Below are 16,997 nucleotides of genomic sequence, written 5' to 3'. Positions count from 1 at the left end.
CGGGCTCTTCCCCGGGGAGCCTTGGCTCCGCGCGCGCCCCTCCGGGGGTGCCCTGGGCGGGAAGATCGCGGAGGCTCGGCGCTGGCTTGTCCCAGGCGAGCCGCGACCGCCGCGGGGGGGCGCCCCAAGGCCCGGCCCCAGCCCCGCCCTCGCCCCCGCCCCTGCCGCGCGGTCCGGGCCTCCGCGCCCCGCGGTGCTGTGGTTTCCGCCGCCGCCTCCAGGCGCGCTGGTCTGCGGGGTCGCCTGGGCGCGGGGCCCGCCGCCCGCCGCAGCCTCCCCTTGCCCCCTGGCGCGGCGAGGCCGCCCGCAGTAGGGTCCCCCGCGGTGCCCCAGTAGCTCGGGGTAGAGTGGTCGGCTTTGTTCCCTGAGACCCGACGGCACGGGGACCCGTGCGTCTGGCGGCCGCGGCGGCGGCGGCGGCACTGCAGTGGTGGAAGCGCGGCCCGCCCGCCTGCCTGTAGCCGGCGGCTCGCAATGCACCAGCGCGGGCGCCCTGCGCGCCCAGCCTCGTCGGGCCGGCCGGGCCCCCCGGCTGCGAGCGGCCCCTGCGCCCTCCTGCGTTAACTGCTGGAGTCCGCCTCCTCCCCGGCCCGCTCGCAGCTCGCCGCTCGCCGCAGTACCAGCCGCCTCCCCGCCCCCGCCCCCCGCGCCGCCGCCGCCGCCGCCGCCGCCGCCGCGGCCGCCGCAGGAGAGGGAGGGAGGGACGGAGGGAGGGAGGCGGCGGGGCCGAGCCCAGAGCCCGTCCCGGGCGCTGGTGAGCGTGCTCCGGCCGCGGCGGGAGGCGCCATCCGGGGGCCGCCGGGCAGCCGCGGCGCGCCTCTCCCTCCGAGCGTCTCGCAGGCGCCTCCCCCGCCGACCCGGTCGCATCCTTCCCGCGGTGGGTTAAGAAGCTCCCCCCTCCGCGGAGCAGAGACTCATTTTTTTTTCCTTCTCGGGAGGGTGTCGCCACCTGGATTGCCAAGTGTGAGGGGTCCGGGAGGCGGGGACCGGAGCACCGTGACCCGCCATGGCTCAGGCGGCCAAACAGCTGAAGAAAATCAAAGACATCGAGGCGCAGGCCCTCCAGGAGCAGAAGGAGAAGGAGGAATCCAACAGGAAGCGGAGGAACCGCTCCCGTGACCGAAAGAAGAAGGTAAGAGGGGGGCGGCGGCGACAGCCCGGTGGCAGAGGCGCCCTGGAGGTGGTCGCTGGGGGAAGGGGCTCGGCGGACGTAAGAACGAGATGGGGGCGCGGGGACCCGGGCGCCGGCGGAGTTGATGCGGCTCGAGAGTGGAGGGCGCGGGGTGGGGGAGAAGGAGGGAAGAGGCTTCGGTGCCGCGGGGCAGAGGACAGGGCAAGAGGCTGGAAGGGCAGAGCGGGCGGCCAGGAGGCTGAGGGCGCGCTGAAGCCCGCCGGCGCGGCGGCCGCGAGGACCTTTCAGCACCGTGGACAGATACCGGCAAGCCCGCCCGGCTCCGGGAGGAACTTTTCCGGCCTCCCAGCGGCGGGCGAGGGTGACGGGCTGCTCCGCTCGGGCTCGCCGCCTCTCCGGGCTTTGCAAGGAAGCTGGTTTGGGGAACTGCGGCTCCGCGCTCCCGAGGCTGCTCTGCCCGGCGCCTCCCCCGGTCACCCACGCTCCCACAAGGAGGGCTTCGTTCCCAAGTCTCTGAACCCGGGTGTGGGGCGGGGAGGAGGGTCTCCTGTCCTTCCTCGACCCTTCTCGAGCCCAGGAAGAGTCTTTCCTAACCCTCTGAGTCCAGCGGCAGAAAGGCATGCCCCCGGGGCATTTGGCAGCATCCTCTGTTCAGGTCACTCAAGATGAGCGACTGATGGCCAGGAGGGGAAGTTCCTTTGGAAGCCAGACACGGGTGCTGTCCAGCTTGGCCCAAGGGCCTGGTCAGAGAACAGGTCTGCTTTTTTGTAGAGGAATACCGAGGCAAGGTATTGCCCTGCCCCCACTCCATGACCCAGACCCCTTAGAGCAGCTGTTGGTGTGTTGGGCACTTCCCTTCTGGTCTGGGGTCTCCCTACACCTTACTAAAGCATCTCTAGAAACACCTTTGGTGAGAAACACCTCTTCCTCTGAATTATCTTTCATTGTAAAGGGAGGGTGCAATTAATTGGGTAGAGGGCTCCAGCTGAGAGGTGTTTTAGAGGCACCCCCCCCCCCCCCCATGGAGGAGGCCAGGAGTGCATCGATGCACTTCTGGGAAGTGGAGGTAGGGCGGGACTCGATTGTCAGGAGAGCCATTTTAACCCAAAGAAGTCCGTGTGGGGCACAGCCTACAAGCTTACTCACCAGGGAATGGGACCCCTCCCGGTTCTGAGCAGAGGCACTGGTCCTGATCGAGAAGGAAATGTTTTTGGTTTGGGTCCTCCACTCCCCCCACTGAAATTGTCTTACTCTGAGAAAGAAGTTTGGAGCCTTGGTTGACAGCAGAGTGTGGAGAAGACAGCTTGTGGGTCACACTCCACTTAGCAGTTGGTCAGCAGGACCCACATCCAGCCTTTTTCCTAGAGATGAGACACAGGGACAGAGATGTTCTCTGACTGTAGCCGAATTAACCAGCCCACTCTAGGCTTTCCTGCACCCCTTCAAGAGCCAGCCCCTCCTCCCTCAAGGGATTTCCATGGTATGTGTGTAAATAGTAGTTTCCCAAAGGCACCACCCCTTTAGAAGGACCAAAAAAGAGGCCTTCCCCAAACCTACAGTGAATCAGAGTTTGGGCTGGTGCCACCGAGAGAATCTCAAGTCCTTCTGCTAGGGTCTGAAATACCAGAGCCCATCCTGTGAGTCAGACAGGGGGAAGTCTGATTATATCTGACAGTGCTCACCCACTTCCTTGGCATGAATGTGAACTTCTTGTTAGAAAAGCGTGCTCTCTATTTCCATTCCTGCCTATTGCTTTAGGAGCCAAGCTGATCCTCTCCCAAACTGCTCACTCAGTGTTTTTATCCCACTTCTTGCTTGGAGCTTCTTCCTTGATGCTCCTGATACCTTAAATAATTTTTTTGAGCAATAGTCAAAACAGAACTCTTCCTTCTTCTTCTTTGGTTTCTTTCCATCCTATAAAGCTCCCTTTAATATGACTCTGCATCCCAACTGCCTATAATACACACGCAGAAGAGTGGCAATCTCAATATTCTTTTTACCTCTTTGGTGTTAATCTTCACATTCTTATGAACTTTATGTCCATTGTGAGTGCTGGGTGAAAAGAGATTTCCCTCCCCCTGAGCGGTGTTATTTTGTTTTCTAGCTGGTTGTAGCATACTGCGTCAGTAAGCATTCAGAAATCTTCCATACGGATATTCATTATCGTATGCAGTACCCTGCGTGCTAGGACGGATTCGACAGTAACAGGGAAATCTTAAGTCGAAGTGAGAGCGGTGACATAAACTCTCAGAGCTGATTCTTGGGACAAGGAGGTTATGGTATGGAGTGAGGTTTGGGGTGCTTCGTTTCTATTCTGTAATGATTGTGAGATTTCCTAGCTCTGGGCACAGACTTGAGGGCCGCCTCAGAGACTAGAGTTAACACTTATAGCAAAATGCAAAATCACAAGAAGGTGGAGGGGTCTGGAGGGAAATAGGAGGGAGGGCAGAGCCATGCAGAAAGAGATATTTAGAGGAGGCAGAGGAAGCTGCCCTAGGGGGTGGGGAAGCAGATGGCCAGGGTTGAAGGTTCATATGAGGTGAAGTCTAACCTGGGCCAATGAAGGAACCTTTGAAGGGAAGGATGATTAAAATCAAGCAGGTGGGGGCTTTAGTGTTGGTCCCCACAGACTGGGGCTGCTGTGGAACCATCCTTGTCATCAGCACGAAGAAGGAACTTCACGGAGGCAAGCGAACATTTTATTCCAGTGAATTGGTAATTCATAGGAACATAGACCCGAGCCAAGGGCATTCTGAATTTACGGAAAGGAAAGGTGTTTGTTCCGTGGGTAACCTACTTAGCAGGGACTGACGGAGCAGAACCGAATCCCTCCCCGTTTGTAGAAAGAACCGTGGTTGTAACTTCAACACTGGTTGCAGTTTTTATGGTTGATGATATTGTGTGGGCAGGCGCTTGCTAAGGGGTGCTGTGCAGTGGGGGTGGAGGCTGGTGTTGTGACGCACTGACTGACACAGATAGAAACCACCTCGACACAGGGAACTGAGCTAAAACTCTGGAGCTCTAAAGATGCCTGCATTCTTCTGGGGCTCCATTCAGTTTTCTGTTTGTGGAGCACGCATCCTTGTCAGATGCTGGATGTCAGAGCTGCAGCTTTAAAGAAGGAAAAAAAAACAACAACCTGGAATCCATGACATTTACTGATAAGTCCCCCTGCTTCTGAAGGCTGGGATGGAAATAAATAAGTGGCCAAGCATGTGTAAAGCAGGCATTTGCATGAAGAACGAAAGCTTTCTCAGGCTGAGGACGCCTTGGGCACAGGAAGATGTGTGCTTTTTATGTTTACCCAGGGCTTGAGATTAGGAGAGGAGGACCGGGAGGTTGGAGAGAAAGTGAGGCCCTGCATGGGAGGAGGGTCAGAATTCAGTAAAGGAGCAGAGGATGAAGGCATGAGCGAGACTGCTAGGGAGAGGAGGCGCTGGCAGCTCAGCCCTGCTTTATGGGGTTCGGTTAATCCTGCCACCTGCTACCTCCCACCCTGGGAGGGCGTTTACTGAGCTCTCCTCCTTGTGCCTGCATCTGTCCCCCTGCCTCATCCTCTGCTTTTGGTGAGAGAAGAGATCATGCCCTATTCCTGGCTGTATCCCCAGTACCTGACACATAATAGGTGTGCAGTAAACACCTAAGGGATGATTGGTTGAATGAACAGATTAATATATTTGTCCCCGCTAGCTTTGATGTTGTCTTTGTCATTGGCATGGCTTCAGGTGAACAATATACACTTCTAAGGTCTTTTGGGGGCATCTGAAGAAAGTCTGGTATTTCTTTCTCTTCTAATCATTGGCAAAGCTGTAGAGCATCCTCGGTAGGCAGTGGGACGAGCTACTTTCTTGGTGCAGTGAATTCCACTACAGGGCATGCATTTAGTTCTTACAGGGTCTCTGCTACACTGAACGTCAAGTGGTTTTAGCCATTTGGACCAGCAGTGTTTGCACAGGGCCTCAAGGAGCCAAGAAGAAGAGAGCAGAGATCAAGCCAAGTGAGCCAAGGAGTGGAAAGTAGCCTTCACCGCTCTGCTGTGTAGCAGTGCCCATGGGTCTTTCCAGACTAGGCAGGGTGTCCCGGAGAGCACTCAGCCCCCCTCGCACCATGGGACAAAGCCCCGCTCCTGGACCGTGGACCTGTCCTTGTGTGTGATCCCGTGATTGGACTCGCAGGGGAGACTTGGGCTGACCCCATGAGTCTGGAGTGGTCCAGGCCAGGAGGGTGATGGGGGTAGGGAGGGGGAGAGGTGAGCAAGAGTGGGAGGAAGGGAAGGAAGTGAAGCCGGAGTGTCATGGGGGCCCACGTCTCCTAACTGTAAGGGTCTCAGATGTAAATTTCTGCTGTTGTCTGCCAGTGAGTTTATCCTTTCCATCTGAGATCTGGAAGACAGGCTGGAAAGAGAATGGGGTTCAGCACTTATCTTTAAATCTAGGTCCTGCTGCCACATTACATCACAAGTATATGTCCCCGTATGAATTGATCCTTGTATATAAAGTCTCTTTGGCTTTTGAATAGCATAATCAAGGTGCACTGCATGTTCATTATTAAAGGTGTTAATTTATTACTTGCAAGGCTTTAAAATACACCACAACTTTGGTAACCCTGCTTTGGCATCTCTTCTTATTTTGGTATCTCAGGACCCTCCAAAAACTGGCCGTAGCCTGTCCTTCTGGAGCTCTGGGAGCTACCGTCAGTGGCTGAAGTTGTGTGAACTTTCCCAATCTGCTCTGGGTTCCTCTCCCAACCCAGTGCTTCCTGCCCTGCTGCAGGGACTATGGCGCTGGGGGTCTTTCCCCAGCTGCTCCCGTCACCCCCCAACCATTCGCTAGACCAAGAGAGCGGGGACTTGTGACCACATGCACTGCACCCTCAATGATGTCCAGCGCTCTGCAGTTTGCACAACTTTTGCTCCTCGCAGCCACTGCTCAAAGTACGAGGGGCAGCAGTCAAAACTCAGAGCCGGAAGCACACACAGCCTCATGGCGAAGGGGACCGTGCCAGGCAGCTCCATGACCTGTCCCTTCCCTTGCTCAGCCTGGCAAACTGCTGGCTCACCAGTTCTGCTTATCTCCTCTCACTGTGGCTTTTTCTTAACCCCATTCTGAGGCTCCTTCCTCCATCTTTCAACAAAAGTGAACAGACACTAGTGAACGGGACCATGTGCCAGGCACTCGCCCTATTTGAGCTCATCCCCATACTTTGCCTCGGCAATGCCCTTGTAGAGGCAGAGCCCTTATCCATGTCTTTCTCCTTTGGTGCCAGAGCCTGTCAGTCCATTCTTCAGGGAACCCTTCCTGAATGTCCCCTTCTCACCTCCATGCCCTGGTTCCTCCTCCGCCCTGTAGACCTTTGTCCTGCAGGGGGTGGGGTGGGGCAGTGCACTCATGTGCACGTTCTTGTTTTATCCTTTCTATTAAACTGTAAGCTCCTTGAAGACAAAGCCTGAGTCTTCATACTTACAAATTCAATAAATATTTATAATTTGAATTGATTCAGAAGCTACATGTAACTGATTCAGATTTTCAGACTTTTTTTTTCTTGGTCTTTCTATTTGATTTTGGAAGAGTTGGCCCTACAGAATTGGAACCAAGTAAATCTATTTTTTCCCTGAATTATTCTGCCTAAAGCAAAGTCATCAATGTTTCATTTTGGAAAAAAGCAAGTAAGCTTTGCTTGGCTCCATACCTCCATTTCCGGTTCTGGGAAAGCAGCTCAAAATCCTCTCACTCTACAGTGTGGTGGGTTAGGAGTCAGTTCTGGAGGTTCCAGCTACATGTGCGTGAATAAGCCTCTAAATTTCTCTGAGCCTCAGTTTGCTCATCCGCAAAATAGGGATGAGAATCAGATGAGTGTGCTTTGTAAACTTTAAAACTCCCCTGATACTTAAAAGGCTATCGTTAACAACATAACAATTATTAATTAAAGTATTCTTTCTAATGAATCCAATGCCAAAGCTCCTGCCTGGCCTTCTAGTCGGGGGTGTGAAAGTTTGATGTGTGCCTGGGAAGGCCAGCATATTATTATTTCAGTGCTGGTAAATGAGAAAAAGTTACTTTAAATAATATCTTCATTTCATTTTCAGGAAAGGAATGAATATCCTATTTTGACAAAATTTATCATGGCAGACTTAGCTCCATGGGTCCAGTTTGAAACTTCGAGATGGGCTTTATTAAAGTCCCACATGGCAATGTAACTGTATATCAAAAGAAGAACATGTCAGTGGTTCCTAAATTATCTGAGACTACCATCACCAGTAGAACCATGGCTGATAAATCCAGGGTGTGTAATATCAAGATAATGGAACACACGGTGTTAGGGGCAGACCAGACTCCTCCAGGGAAACTCTGGGCATCTTCAGAGTGGACACGTAACACCTGCTTCAAGCAAGGGGAATGTGCATTATGGACACTCAAAGCTAAAGCAAAGAAGATTTAATGGCCAGCCAATTAAAACAACAACAACAACTTGTTTCCTTTGCTCCCAATGTGACTGGCTGGTTGCCTTCAAAGAGCTTTTCTCCGTGTCTTTGATAAGGCCATAATACATTTTCTGCTTCAGTTAGTACATTTCTGTCCATTTCAGAGCATCCTTGACAATGCTATGGCAAAAGCAGGCTGCTTTGTTTATCAAAGGAGGGGTCTGTATTTATCGAGAGCCCGCGTGTCCTACAGGCATTGTCTCCCTGGAGCCTCACATAGTGCAGAGCGGGGCTCCAGCCCAGCCTGGCTTCCTGGTTTTATTTGTAGACCTCGTCCCAAGGCTGCCTGCTTAGGTATATGACACGCCCTCAGGACAGTCAAGGCTGTGTGAGGCACTGAGAAGGGAGACAGCGCTGACCATGTTTCCCCTGCCTTCCCCAGGAGGACTTGCAAATTCATGGGAAAGCTGCCAGAGGAGCGAGTGACCCAGGACAGAACGGAGGCAGGTGATCTGGGTTTCGGACGGGAGCGCTGGCATCTGGATTCCCGCTGGGACATGCATGTCCACGGGCTCCTCTGTAGGTCTCAGGAGCAGCCTTGTGATTGTGGGAGTCTTCCCAGCCCCCCTGCCCTGCCCCCCGATTTAAGACAACAGACCAATTGAAAAGAGTGACTGAAAACCAAATCCTGGGGGTTACCTGCTCTATTTCTGGCTCTTCTGCTTCATGAAATGGCTATTTCCCCTTTATTTTGTGTGTGGGAGATTTCTCTCCCTACCACATAGTCAGCTTCTTGTCCATATAATTGTTTAATAATGAGTAGCTCCACTGTGCCAGCATTTCTGCCATTATCCTCTGTTCTTTCCTCCTCTCTGAGACTTTTGCTTGTTATGTGGAGGAGTCCCTGGCCCCCCGGGGGTCTTGGGCCTTCACGTGAACTGCTTGCCCACAGCTGGACTTGGTGTTGGGGAGGCGGGGCCTACTGGGAACGGGAGGGGAGGGGGGCCCGGCTCTTGCCCGGAGTTCGCCCATCTATCCATTGCTGGATGCCTGGGGTGTCCTCTGCCGCTCCAAAGAAGTCAGGTGGTCTAAGTATGGCCAAGGGAGCAGAGTGCGGTCAGAAAGAAGACAGGCGTGGGCGGTTAGAAGGCAGCGACTGTTATTTATTTTTTTTTTTAAGATTTTTATTTATTTATTTGACAGAGAGAGATCACAAGCAGGCAGAGAGGCAGGCAGAGAGAGAGGAGGACGCAGGCTCCCCACTGAGCAGAGAGCCCGATGTGGGCCTCGATCCCAGGACCCTGAGATCATGACCTGAGCCGAAGGCAGCGGCTTAACCCACTGAGCCACCCAGGCGCCCGGCAGCGACTGTTATTAAAGTAGAATTGGGAGAGGAGGGCACAGTGCGAGGGGAAGCACTACAGGGAAAAGGAAAGGGTCTCTGACTCCTCCCCTCAGTTCTGAGATTGAAGGACAGCTCCCAGACACCCAGGTGAGACCCACGGGGAAAGAGACGGGTAATGGGGCCAGGGGTCTCTCCACTTTGCTAGTATCAGACCAGCTGGGGGAGAGGGCTCATTAACCGCAGACCTGCCCCGTCTCTATCTTCGGAGTCTGACACTGGGTGCGGGTGCGGTCAGGCACCTGCGTGTCCAGCAGAACAAAGGCTTTCTGGTTTGGTCTATGCAAGCCTCACCCGAGGGGAGATTGCTGGACACGCAGGTGCCTGACCCCAGCCGCACCCAAGGTCAGACTCTCATTCCCTGCAGGAACGGGGCAAGTAAAGGGCTGGGTTAAGCACTGTGGTCAGTCCTATGGGAGAAGTAAGCCTGGCCAGGCCCGAAGGAGGGATGGCCTGGGGAAGTGGCCTGGAGGCTTCTAGAGGTCGAGGATGGGTCTTCAGTGGGCCAGCCATTCAGCGGAGGCAAAAGCCTGTGTGGAGGGCAGGCAAGAGGGTTCGGAGGGGGCAGTGGGCTGGGAACTGTGGGCTCAACAGTGGGAACAGAAAAAGCAGGGTGAGGGAGCCCTGGAAGGGGCAGCAGAGAGAGCCAAGGCACGGGTCCAGCCATGTCCAAAGGGCGGAGGCAAACTGAGGGGCTCCAGGCAGAAGTCTGAACCGTTCCCGTGCCACAGAAACTCTATGGTATGTTGAAGGCTAATCCAGCTGAGGGGCAGGCTGATTTGAGCTGGGGCAGCTCCTGGGGATGGAAAGCATGTGGCAAATTAGCTATTTGGGTGGTAGAAAAAAACCGGTCTTTGTTGTAATAGAGTAGGTACCGGTAGTCAAGGCTGATCTTGACTTATGTTTAACCTATTAGCGTGTGTGTGTATGTGTGTGCGTGTGTGTATGATTAAATGTTCAAAAGACCTCATTTCTGACTTGGTGTTGGGCTAGTTAGTTGGTGATGCCTTTCATTGAGCTAGGAAAGAGGAGGGAAGAGCTTAGGAAGAAAATGATGCATCCTTTGGGGAGCACGGATTGTCAGGTAGCTTCCTGGAGCTCTCGGTTGAGAGAGGGAGAGAGCTAGTAGAAACGGTTCTTAAATATCAGGGAGTCTGTTGGGCTGGCGGTGGAAGAGAGAGGTGTCGGTTCTAGTCTACGCTCTCCAGCAAGTCCCTGGAGTGCACATCTTCGAGTGTTTGCTTTAACTAGGGCACATGCACGTGATAAGCCCTACCAGCCTTGTGAAACTAAGAGATCTGACTGGTGGACGCTCTTGCCTGCAGGGAAAGAAAGCCCCTGGGCTTGGTTGCGGAGATGGGCGCGGGCAGGCAGGACTGACTCCTTTCAACGAAGGACTTCAGCATCATCACCCCTATGGCAAAATGCTATCTATTCACTACACATGATGCTTGAAAGAATTTGTCTTTAAGAATATGTTTCTAATAAAAAAGCAGGAATATGTTTCAGATGTAATGTAATTTAAAATGCAATGTAAATGTAATTAAAAGAAAAGGCAAAGGATGCCCGGCTTGTCAGAAAGGAGAGCCAGCCTTCTCTGCCTCCGTGTCTGGAGGTGAAAGCTGGAATTTATAGATGACATCACACCCCCCAGTAAAGAATTCCAAGGTGGTGTGGACTAGAGCCAAGTAGGTAACAGAATGTACTGGCTCAAAACGGAGCTGGAGTATGGTCCCAAAAGTCTGGGCCGTTGGGTCTTGGCATGTGGAGCCATCCCTTGTAAACCATCTTGAAAATGTGTCTGCGTTGGGTCTAATCCTCCATTCGGCAGCCAGAGTGATCTTCCAAAAATGCAAATCAGATTTCGACACTCCCTCCTTTAAATCCTTCCGTGGCTTCTTAATTGCCCTTAGAATATACTCCAGGCTCATTAATCTGGGCTCCTTGGAACCCCCACCCCTGCCTGCCACCAGTCTAGCCCATAACTGCCTTTCCCATTTCATCTCCTTTCTGCAAGCTGCGCTCAGCTGGATTCGGAGCTTCTTCTGGTACTTAGGGTATGTGTGCTTTCTCTGCCTTTAGATCTTGCTGTCTGTTGAGTCTTTTTTTTTTTTAAAGTAAGCGCTACACCCAATGTGGGGCTTGAACTCATGACCCCAAGATCAAGAATCACAGGCTCTACCCACTGAGCCAGCCGGGTGCAGAGGCTAGCTGAGTCTTTTGCTCACACACGAATGCCAACTCGTCTGTCAGAATTCAGTGTGAACATTGCCTCCCAACTGCTAGACGAGGTTAGGTTACCCTGCCCCATATGATTCCAAGACGCTTCCATTGCAAGGTGACGAGAAAATTCGAAGGACTTTCAGGATGTGTTGGGGAGTCATGTTTGATTGTGATGTCAATGCAGCAATAAAGAGATACGAGCTCTGGGGGGACATGGATTCAGATGGTCATGTGTTGGTGTCCTAGCTCTGATGTTTTCGATCTGGGGACTTTGGGCAAGTTGCTAATTAACCCCCTTGAGTATGCACGTGGCGGTGGGTAGCAGAGAGAACTCTGTCTGCACTTAGGCCACCAAATAGACCAATAAATTAAGATTTTTAAGAATGGGACCACTGGCCTTCTCCTCTTTGACTCTGAATACAACTTAAAAGGTGAAAGTCTGGGGGCACTGGGGTGGCTAAGTTGGTTCGGCGTCCGACTCAAGTCGTGATCTAGCCCGTGTTGGGCTCTGCTCTCAGCATGCAGCCTGCTTAAGATTCTCTCTCTCCCTCTGCCCCTCCCCCTGTTCTGGTCTCTCTCTCTCTCAAATAAATAAATCTTGGGGGAAAAAAGGGGTGAAAGTTCTTAAATGAATTAGAAAAGACGGTGGAGAACCATGAACCTGATCTAAAACTCCAAAGTGAAGAATTGGAAACGGCTCAGATCAGAAAAGCTTCAATGTCTGGAATGTCCGTGGAGTCGTATTGCGTTTCTGGAGGTTTGAGACTCTCCTCTGGCACAAAGATTTGGCAAATTCCTCTGAATGCCATTGGAAAGAGCTGCTTTGGTCTCAGCCACTCTAGAAACCAGAATGCTGCCTTGTTGGTCTTAGGCTCAGGGGTGCTGGTGGGCAGGGCAGCCCCTTTGCTTGGCTTGCCCTGCCTGGGGATGCCATGGCCTGGCCCGTGTGTGACCGAGTCAGCCCACTAGCCTCCTCTGCTTGGGGACAGCTGCAGCGCCCATGGAGGGGACCCCGTGCTGGCTACCGATGTTGAGCAATGTGTTTGGGACCAGGTTGCTTTGCAGGCTTCTCAGATGGGCTTCACTACCTGCTTTAGGTAAAGCAAACTGCGATCAAGGTCTTCGAACAGTTTCTTCTACCCTCTCACAGGAGCCTCGGCCCTTTGGCCTCGTTCTGGAGCAGACCTGCACTGGGGGGACATCTGGACTACAAGCTGTGTGGATGAATCTTGACACTCACTCCACGTGGGCAGCACCCCACGCCCGACAGGACCTAGAAAGGGAAAACGTTATGATTCTGTCCCAGAAGTCGTACCATCATTGGTGGGCAGAACATTTGGGATGTTGCCTGTGAATCTGCCTTTCTCTGCCCCCGGCTGCATCTCCGCTGCTCTAGCCCATGTATCATTCCTGCAATAAGGTCCTTTAAGGTTCGCCTTTCCCACCCAGTCTTGACTTTAGAGCCAGAGTCATGCTTTTACAAACACTGTGGGATAGGTGTCCCTTTCCTTCACAAAGACCTTTTGGTATTTCCCGTCCCCTTAGGATAAAGTCAGACTCTGTCCCACAGCTCCCGAGGCTGTTAGTGGTCTGTCTGCCATGGGGGTCTTATCCCTCGTCACCCCCCATACGGGGCTCCCAGCCTTGCACCTTCACACGCCAGGTCCGCTCTGGAACTCAGCCTACTCCCTACTCTCTCTTAAAGCCTTTGCTTCCTCCAAGCAGCTCTCCTGAATCTGGGTCAGAGATGTGATAGGAGGGGTGCCAGCCCTGAGGGGAGGCTGGGGAGGTGGCATCCAGGATCCCTTCCTCCTCAGCCACTATATATGGGTCCGGGGAGTTTCCCAAGGCTTTTAAAGCTAATGGCACTTTCAGCTAAGTCCCAGGACAACACAGGATTATGGACCCAGTCAGGAAATGAAATCATTCTCTGGCAATTAATGGAGCCTCTCCTGGGGCGCCTGGGTGGCACAGTCAGTTGAGCCTGTGACTCTTGGTTTTGGCTCAGGTCATGATCACAGGGTTGTGAGATCGAGCCCCGTGTTGGTTTCCACACTCATGCTTAAGACTCTCCCTCTGTCCCTCCCCACTCGAATGAATGAATGAATGAGTGAATGAGTGAATGAATAATGATGGAGCCTCTCCTTCCTTCCATACCGCCCCTCTGATTTACAAGCGTTGACTTCTTGTGGTCGTGGATGAAAAGAATACACCTTGGCGTTAAGAGAGCTGCGACCTGCTTCTTTCCACTCTCTCGTGTACCTTTGCGTGATCTTTTGAGCCTTGGTTTTCCTTCCTCTAAAGTAAGGGGATTGGTTTAGAGGGCTTCTGGGGGGTACCCGTGATTCTGAGATTCTGCGAATTTACAAGGCCATGGGACAAAATGGTTCCTCGATGCCAGCCAGCTTATCAGGTGTGCTGGCAAAATCTGGGGTGGGGAGGGGGACTGTTGTGGTCCAGCTGGATACCAGATTGCAGGGTATAAGAATGTTAGCAAACGTGTGAAGGGCTGCTCAACGTAGGGTTCTGGTTCAGCTGGTTGAAACTCAGCCCATCCGGTCTGTTATTCCCACGACACTGCTGCTCCCACGGGCAGGTCAAGGAGAGAAGGTGTGCTGATAAAGCATGGGAGCCTCTTGGGCTCTTGGAAGGTCGCCATGGTCAAGGTGAACAGATCTGGTCCTTGGGGTGTATGCTTTTGGAAAGCTTGTATATCAGACTGTGACGCTATAAACCTTCTGCTGAGGTCGGTGAGGTACTTCCTTCTCTGCAGCAAAGCATAACCTCTGGGAGGGCAGAGAGTACCTGCGGCAGGTGAATGGAGAAATCGGGAGGCAGAGAGCCTTCTATTTTCGGTGCAAGGTGACTGGATTTGTCACATGCTGAGTTGCTTTCAAGGAGGCAAAGTGAGCCTCCTTCCTCCGTCCCCCACCCCCAGCTTGGGGGAGCCCAGGAGGTGGAGCTTGGGGGCCTCCAATGGGGGAGGGGGCTCAAGCAGCCCTTGCTGCATGCAGTTTTCCTCGAAAGCAGACTCAGGCAAACCCATGGCCCAAAGAACAGGCAATTTGCTGTTGGATACACGATGTGGTTTGCCAGACAATCATGGCTTTTTAGAGAATCCCTTTTAGAGAGGAATTGCACATTTTTGGAAAATCCCAGCTTCATCACTGACTGAGTTACCAGGAGTCAGTATTATTGAAAGAGGTCAGTACTCCAGTTCCAGCCCAGCTGAAGGTCTTCCCTGATTCTGGTTGCCCTCCCGACAGCCCTTGGGAGAAGCAGGAAGCTGCTTTCCCATTTCACACGGCGGGAAAGGAAGGCTCAGGAAGGCTCAGAAGGTTAAGTGCATTTCACATGCCAGTGAGCGCTGGAGCTGGGGCCAAAACGTTGGACGCGTCTCGCTAAAGTCTTGGATTTTTTTTTTTTTTAAGTCTTGGATTTTTTTTTAATTAAATTTTTTTAAAATTTTTTTATTTTTTATAATCATACATTTTTATCCCCAGGGGTACAGGTCTGTGAATCACCAGGTTTACACACTTCACAGCACTCACCAAAGCACATACCCTTCCCAATGTTCATAACCCCACCCACCTCTCTCAAACCCCCTCCCCCCAGCAACCCTCAGTTTGTTTTGTGAGATTAAGAGTCACTTATGGTTTGTTTCCCTCCCAATCCCATCTTGTTTTATTGATTCTTCTTCTACCCACTTAAGCCCCCATGTTGCATCACCACTTCCTCATATCAGGGAGATCATATGATAGTTGTCTTTCTCTGCTTGACTTATTTCGCTAAGCATGATAAGTCTTGGGTTTTTATAACAAGCAGGCGGTACCAGATGTGAGGGGTTGTGGATCCAGTCGTGTCCTCTTCTAAAATTTTTTTCTTCCATCTGTCTGTTGCCTGCCCAGCGTCCAGTAGGAGAACAGTGAGGTCCAGCCACCAGTGGCTGCTGTCCCCTGCCCCCCAGCCCTGAAAGAGAGGAGGGAAGGCAGGGGGCACCTCGGGCCCGCGCACTCCTGACTTGAGCCCACTTAGCCCGAGGGGCTGGCACAACAACCCAATGAAGACCTAGGAGAGCTCGCGGAAAGGAGAAGTAACTTGCCCAAGGTCGTACATCTGATGAGAGCGAGGGCTGAAGTTCATCCCGGCTGTGGGATTTGGAAGCCTTCACTTTCCCGCCTCTGGGGGATCAAAGGTAATGAAAGTAAGTGCCTCGGGAGTATGTGGGGCATGTAAGCACTGACACAGAGCCCAGGGCTTGGTGAGAACTCTACCCTTGACTCAGAGAGAAAATACCGCCTCACACCCGCTGCCCTCCATGATCCTCCAGAGCACGTGTGATGAGAAGGCGTGCGCTCCCTAGTACAGAGCAAATCCCGCCGATATGGGTCTAGTGATGGAGGCATAGACGTAGGATAGACAGAGGTGGGGATGGAGACGCAGGTGTCGACACGGACCGTATCTGTGGATGCAGAGAGAGACCCAGGGCCACGGCTGGACCCAGGGATACAGACAGACACACACACAAGGCAGTGCGTGGCCAGTGCCAGAGAATGGGACCAGGAGGAACCAAGGATGCTGGTCCTGACTCTGCCCCTCAGGAAGTGGCTGGGGGACCTTGGGAAAATCATTTCACCTCTCTGGACCTCTATTTTCTCACCTGTCAAATGGAGGGCCTGGAGTGGGCCGGCTGATAGAGCAGACTGGAAGAGACCTTGGAGATCTCATACCCCATCCCTTCCTGGGGTCGTGGCAGGGGCGGGGGGGACTGTCCTCCAGAGAAAGGCAATGAAGTGCCCAGATCACGCAGCTGTCTCTCCTGGCCAAGCGAATCCCAGAACCAGCTCTCCAGGCTACAGCTTCTCTGCTCTGGTGAGGAATTGCAGGCTGTGATTCTTTGAGCACATGGTTGGGGGAACTCAGAGAAGGAAGGGGGGGATGGGGATTCTTCTGTCCTGGGGAGAAACAGCCACACTTCGTGAAGGCAGCATAGCAAGAACATGCAGAAATCGGCTGTTTCCGCACTGCGGGCAGAGGGGCTGCAGGGAGCCCTCGCCCTCGCTGGGCCTGATGGAAGGCGATGCGCCCTGGAAAGATGATTCCAAACTGGTCCTCGTCCCACTGCCCTAATTAACTCTCTTTGGTGCCACGTGCAGCCCCGGGTATGTTCAGGGCCTGATGCGCTGTCAGCCGTGGTCTGCTGTGGGCACTTAATCTGTTCCGCGCTTCCCTGGCCTTCAAGACGCGTTCATCAGATATGACCTGATCATTCTACGGATGGGACCTGAGGCCTGGATACAGGGGGTGACCTCCCCCAGGCTCTGGACTGAGCAGGGCCTGAGCCTGGCACTTCTGGGTACCATTTGGAGGCAAGGTCTTGTCCCTTGAGTCTGCCTGCCTGTCTGTCTGTCTGTCTACCCATCTGTCTACCTTGGTTACCTGCTATTATGTGTCTTAGATACCTACTATCTCATTGTGCTGCTTTCTTGAGGACAGAGGGCACGAGCAGAGCTCCCTTGCAGGTACGCTGACCTCTCCATGCTTGGCCCAAGTCTTCTTTCAGCTTCATGTCCTTCCCTCCTTTCCCTCCTCCTCTTTATCTTCTGTAAATAACGTGCTGGTCATTTCCTGTATGCTGCCGTGTCCCCCAGGCCTTGTTCATGCCGGCAGTGCTGTCCACCAAGTCTGAAACCCTTCTCCTCTTGGCTACAAAATGAACTCCTATTCATCCTCCAGATCCAGAAAAAAATACCACCCCTTCCAGGAAGCCTTCCCTGACTTCATTAAGCAGAAACCACCTCTTCTGTGTTCCACGAGTG

General features: G+C 53.2%; 1 protein-coding gene across 13 annotated transcripts in view; it reads left to right on the top strand.

Moving 5' to 3' along the window:
* Window positions 1-746: 746 nt before the first annotated feature.
* Window positions 747-16,997, top strand: part of ANK1 (ankyrin 1) — a 208,955-nt gene continuing 192,704 nt past the window's right edge. For 10 of the 13 annotated variants that reach the window (XR_009401161.1, XM_059384545.1, XM_059384542.1 and 7 more), the window contains exon 1: window positions 748-1,132. Coding sequence is in view for 12 of the 13 variants with exons in the window: in XM_059384545.1 (XP_059240528.1) it covers window positions 1,007-1,132 (126 nt within the window). In the remaining variant the exon portion in view is untranslated. Of the gene's footprint in view, window positions 1,133-16,997 lie in introns of all 13 variants that reach the window. The other 3 variants (XM_059384549.1, XM_059384547.1, XM_059384546.1) reach the window with 1 other exon arrangement.

The sequence above is a fragment of the Mustela nigripes genome, chromosome 18, assembly GCF_022355385.1.
Source record: "Mustela nigripes isolate SB6536 chromosome 18, MUSNIG.SB6536, whole genome shotgun sequence".
NCBI classification, from domain to species: domain Eukaryota; kingdom Metazoa; phylum Chordata; class Mammalia; order Carnivora; family Mustelidae; genus Mustela; species Mustela nigripes.
Note: the sequence above shows the minus strand (reverse complement) of the source record. Positions and strands in the feature narration are given on the sequence as shown.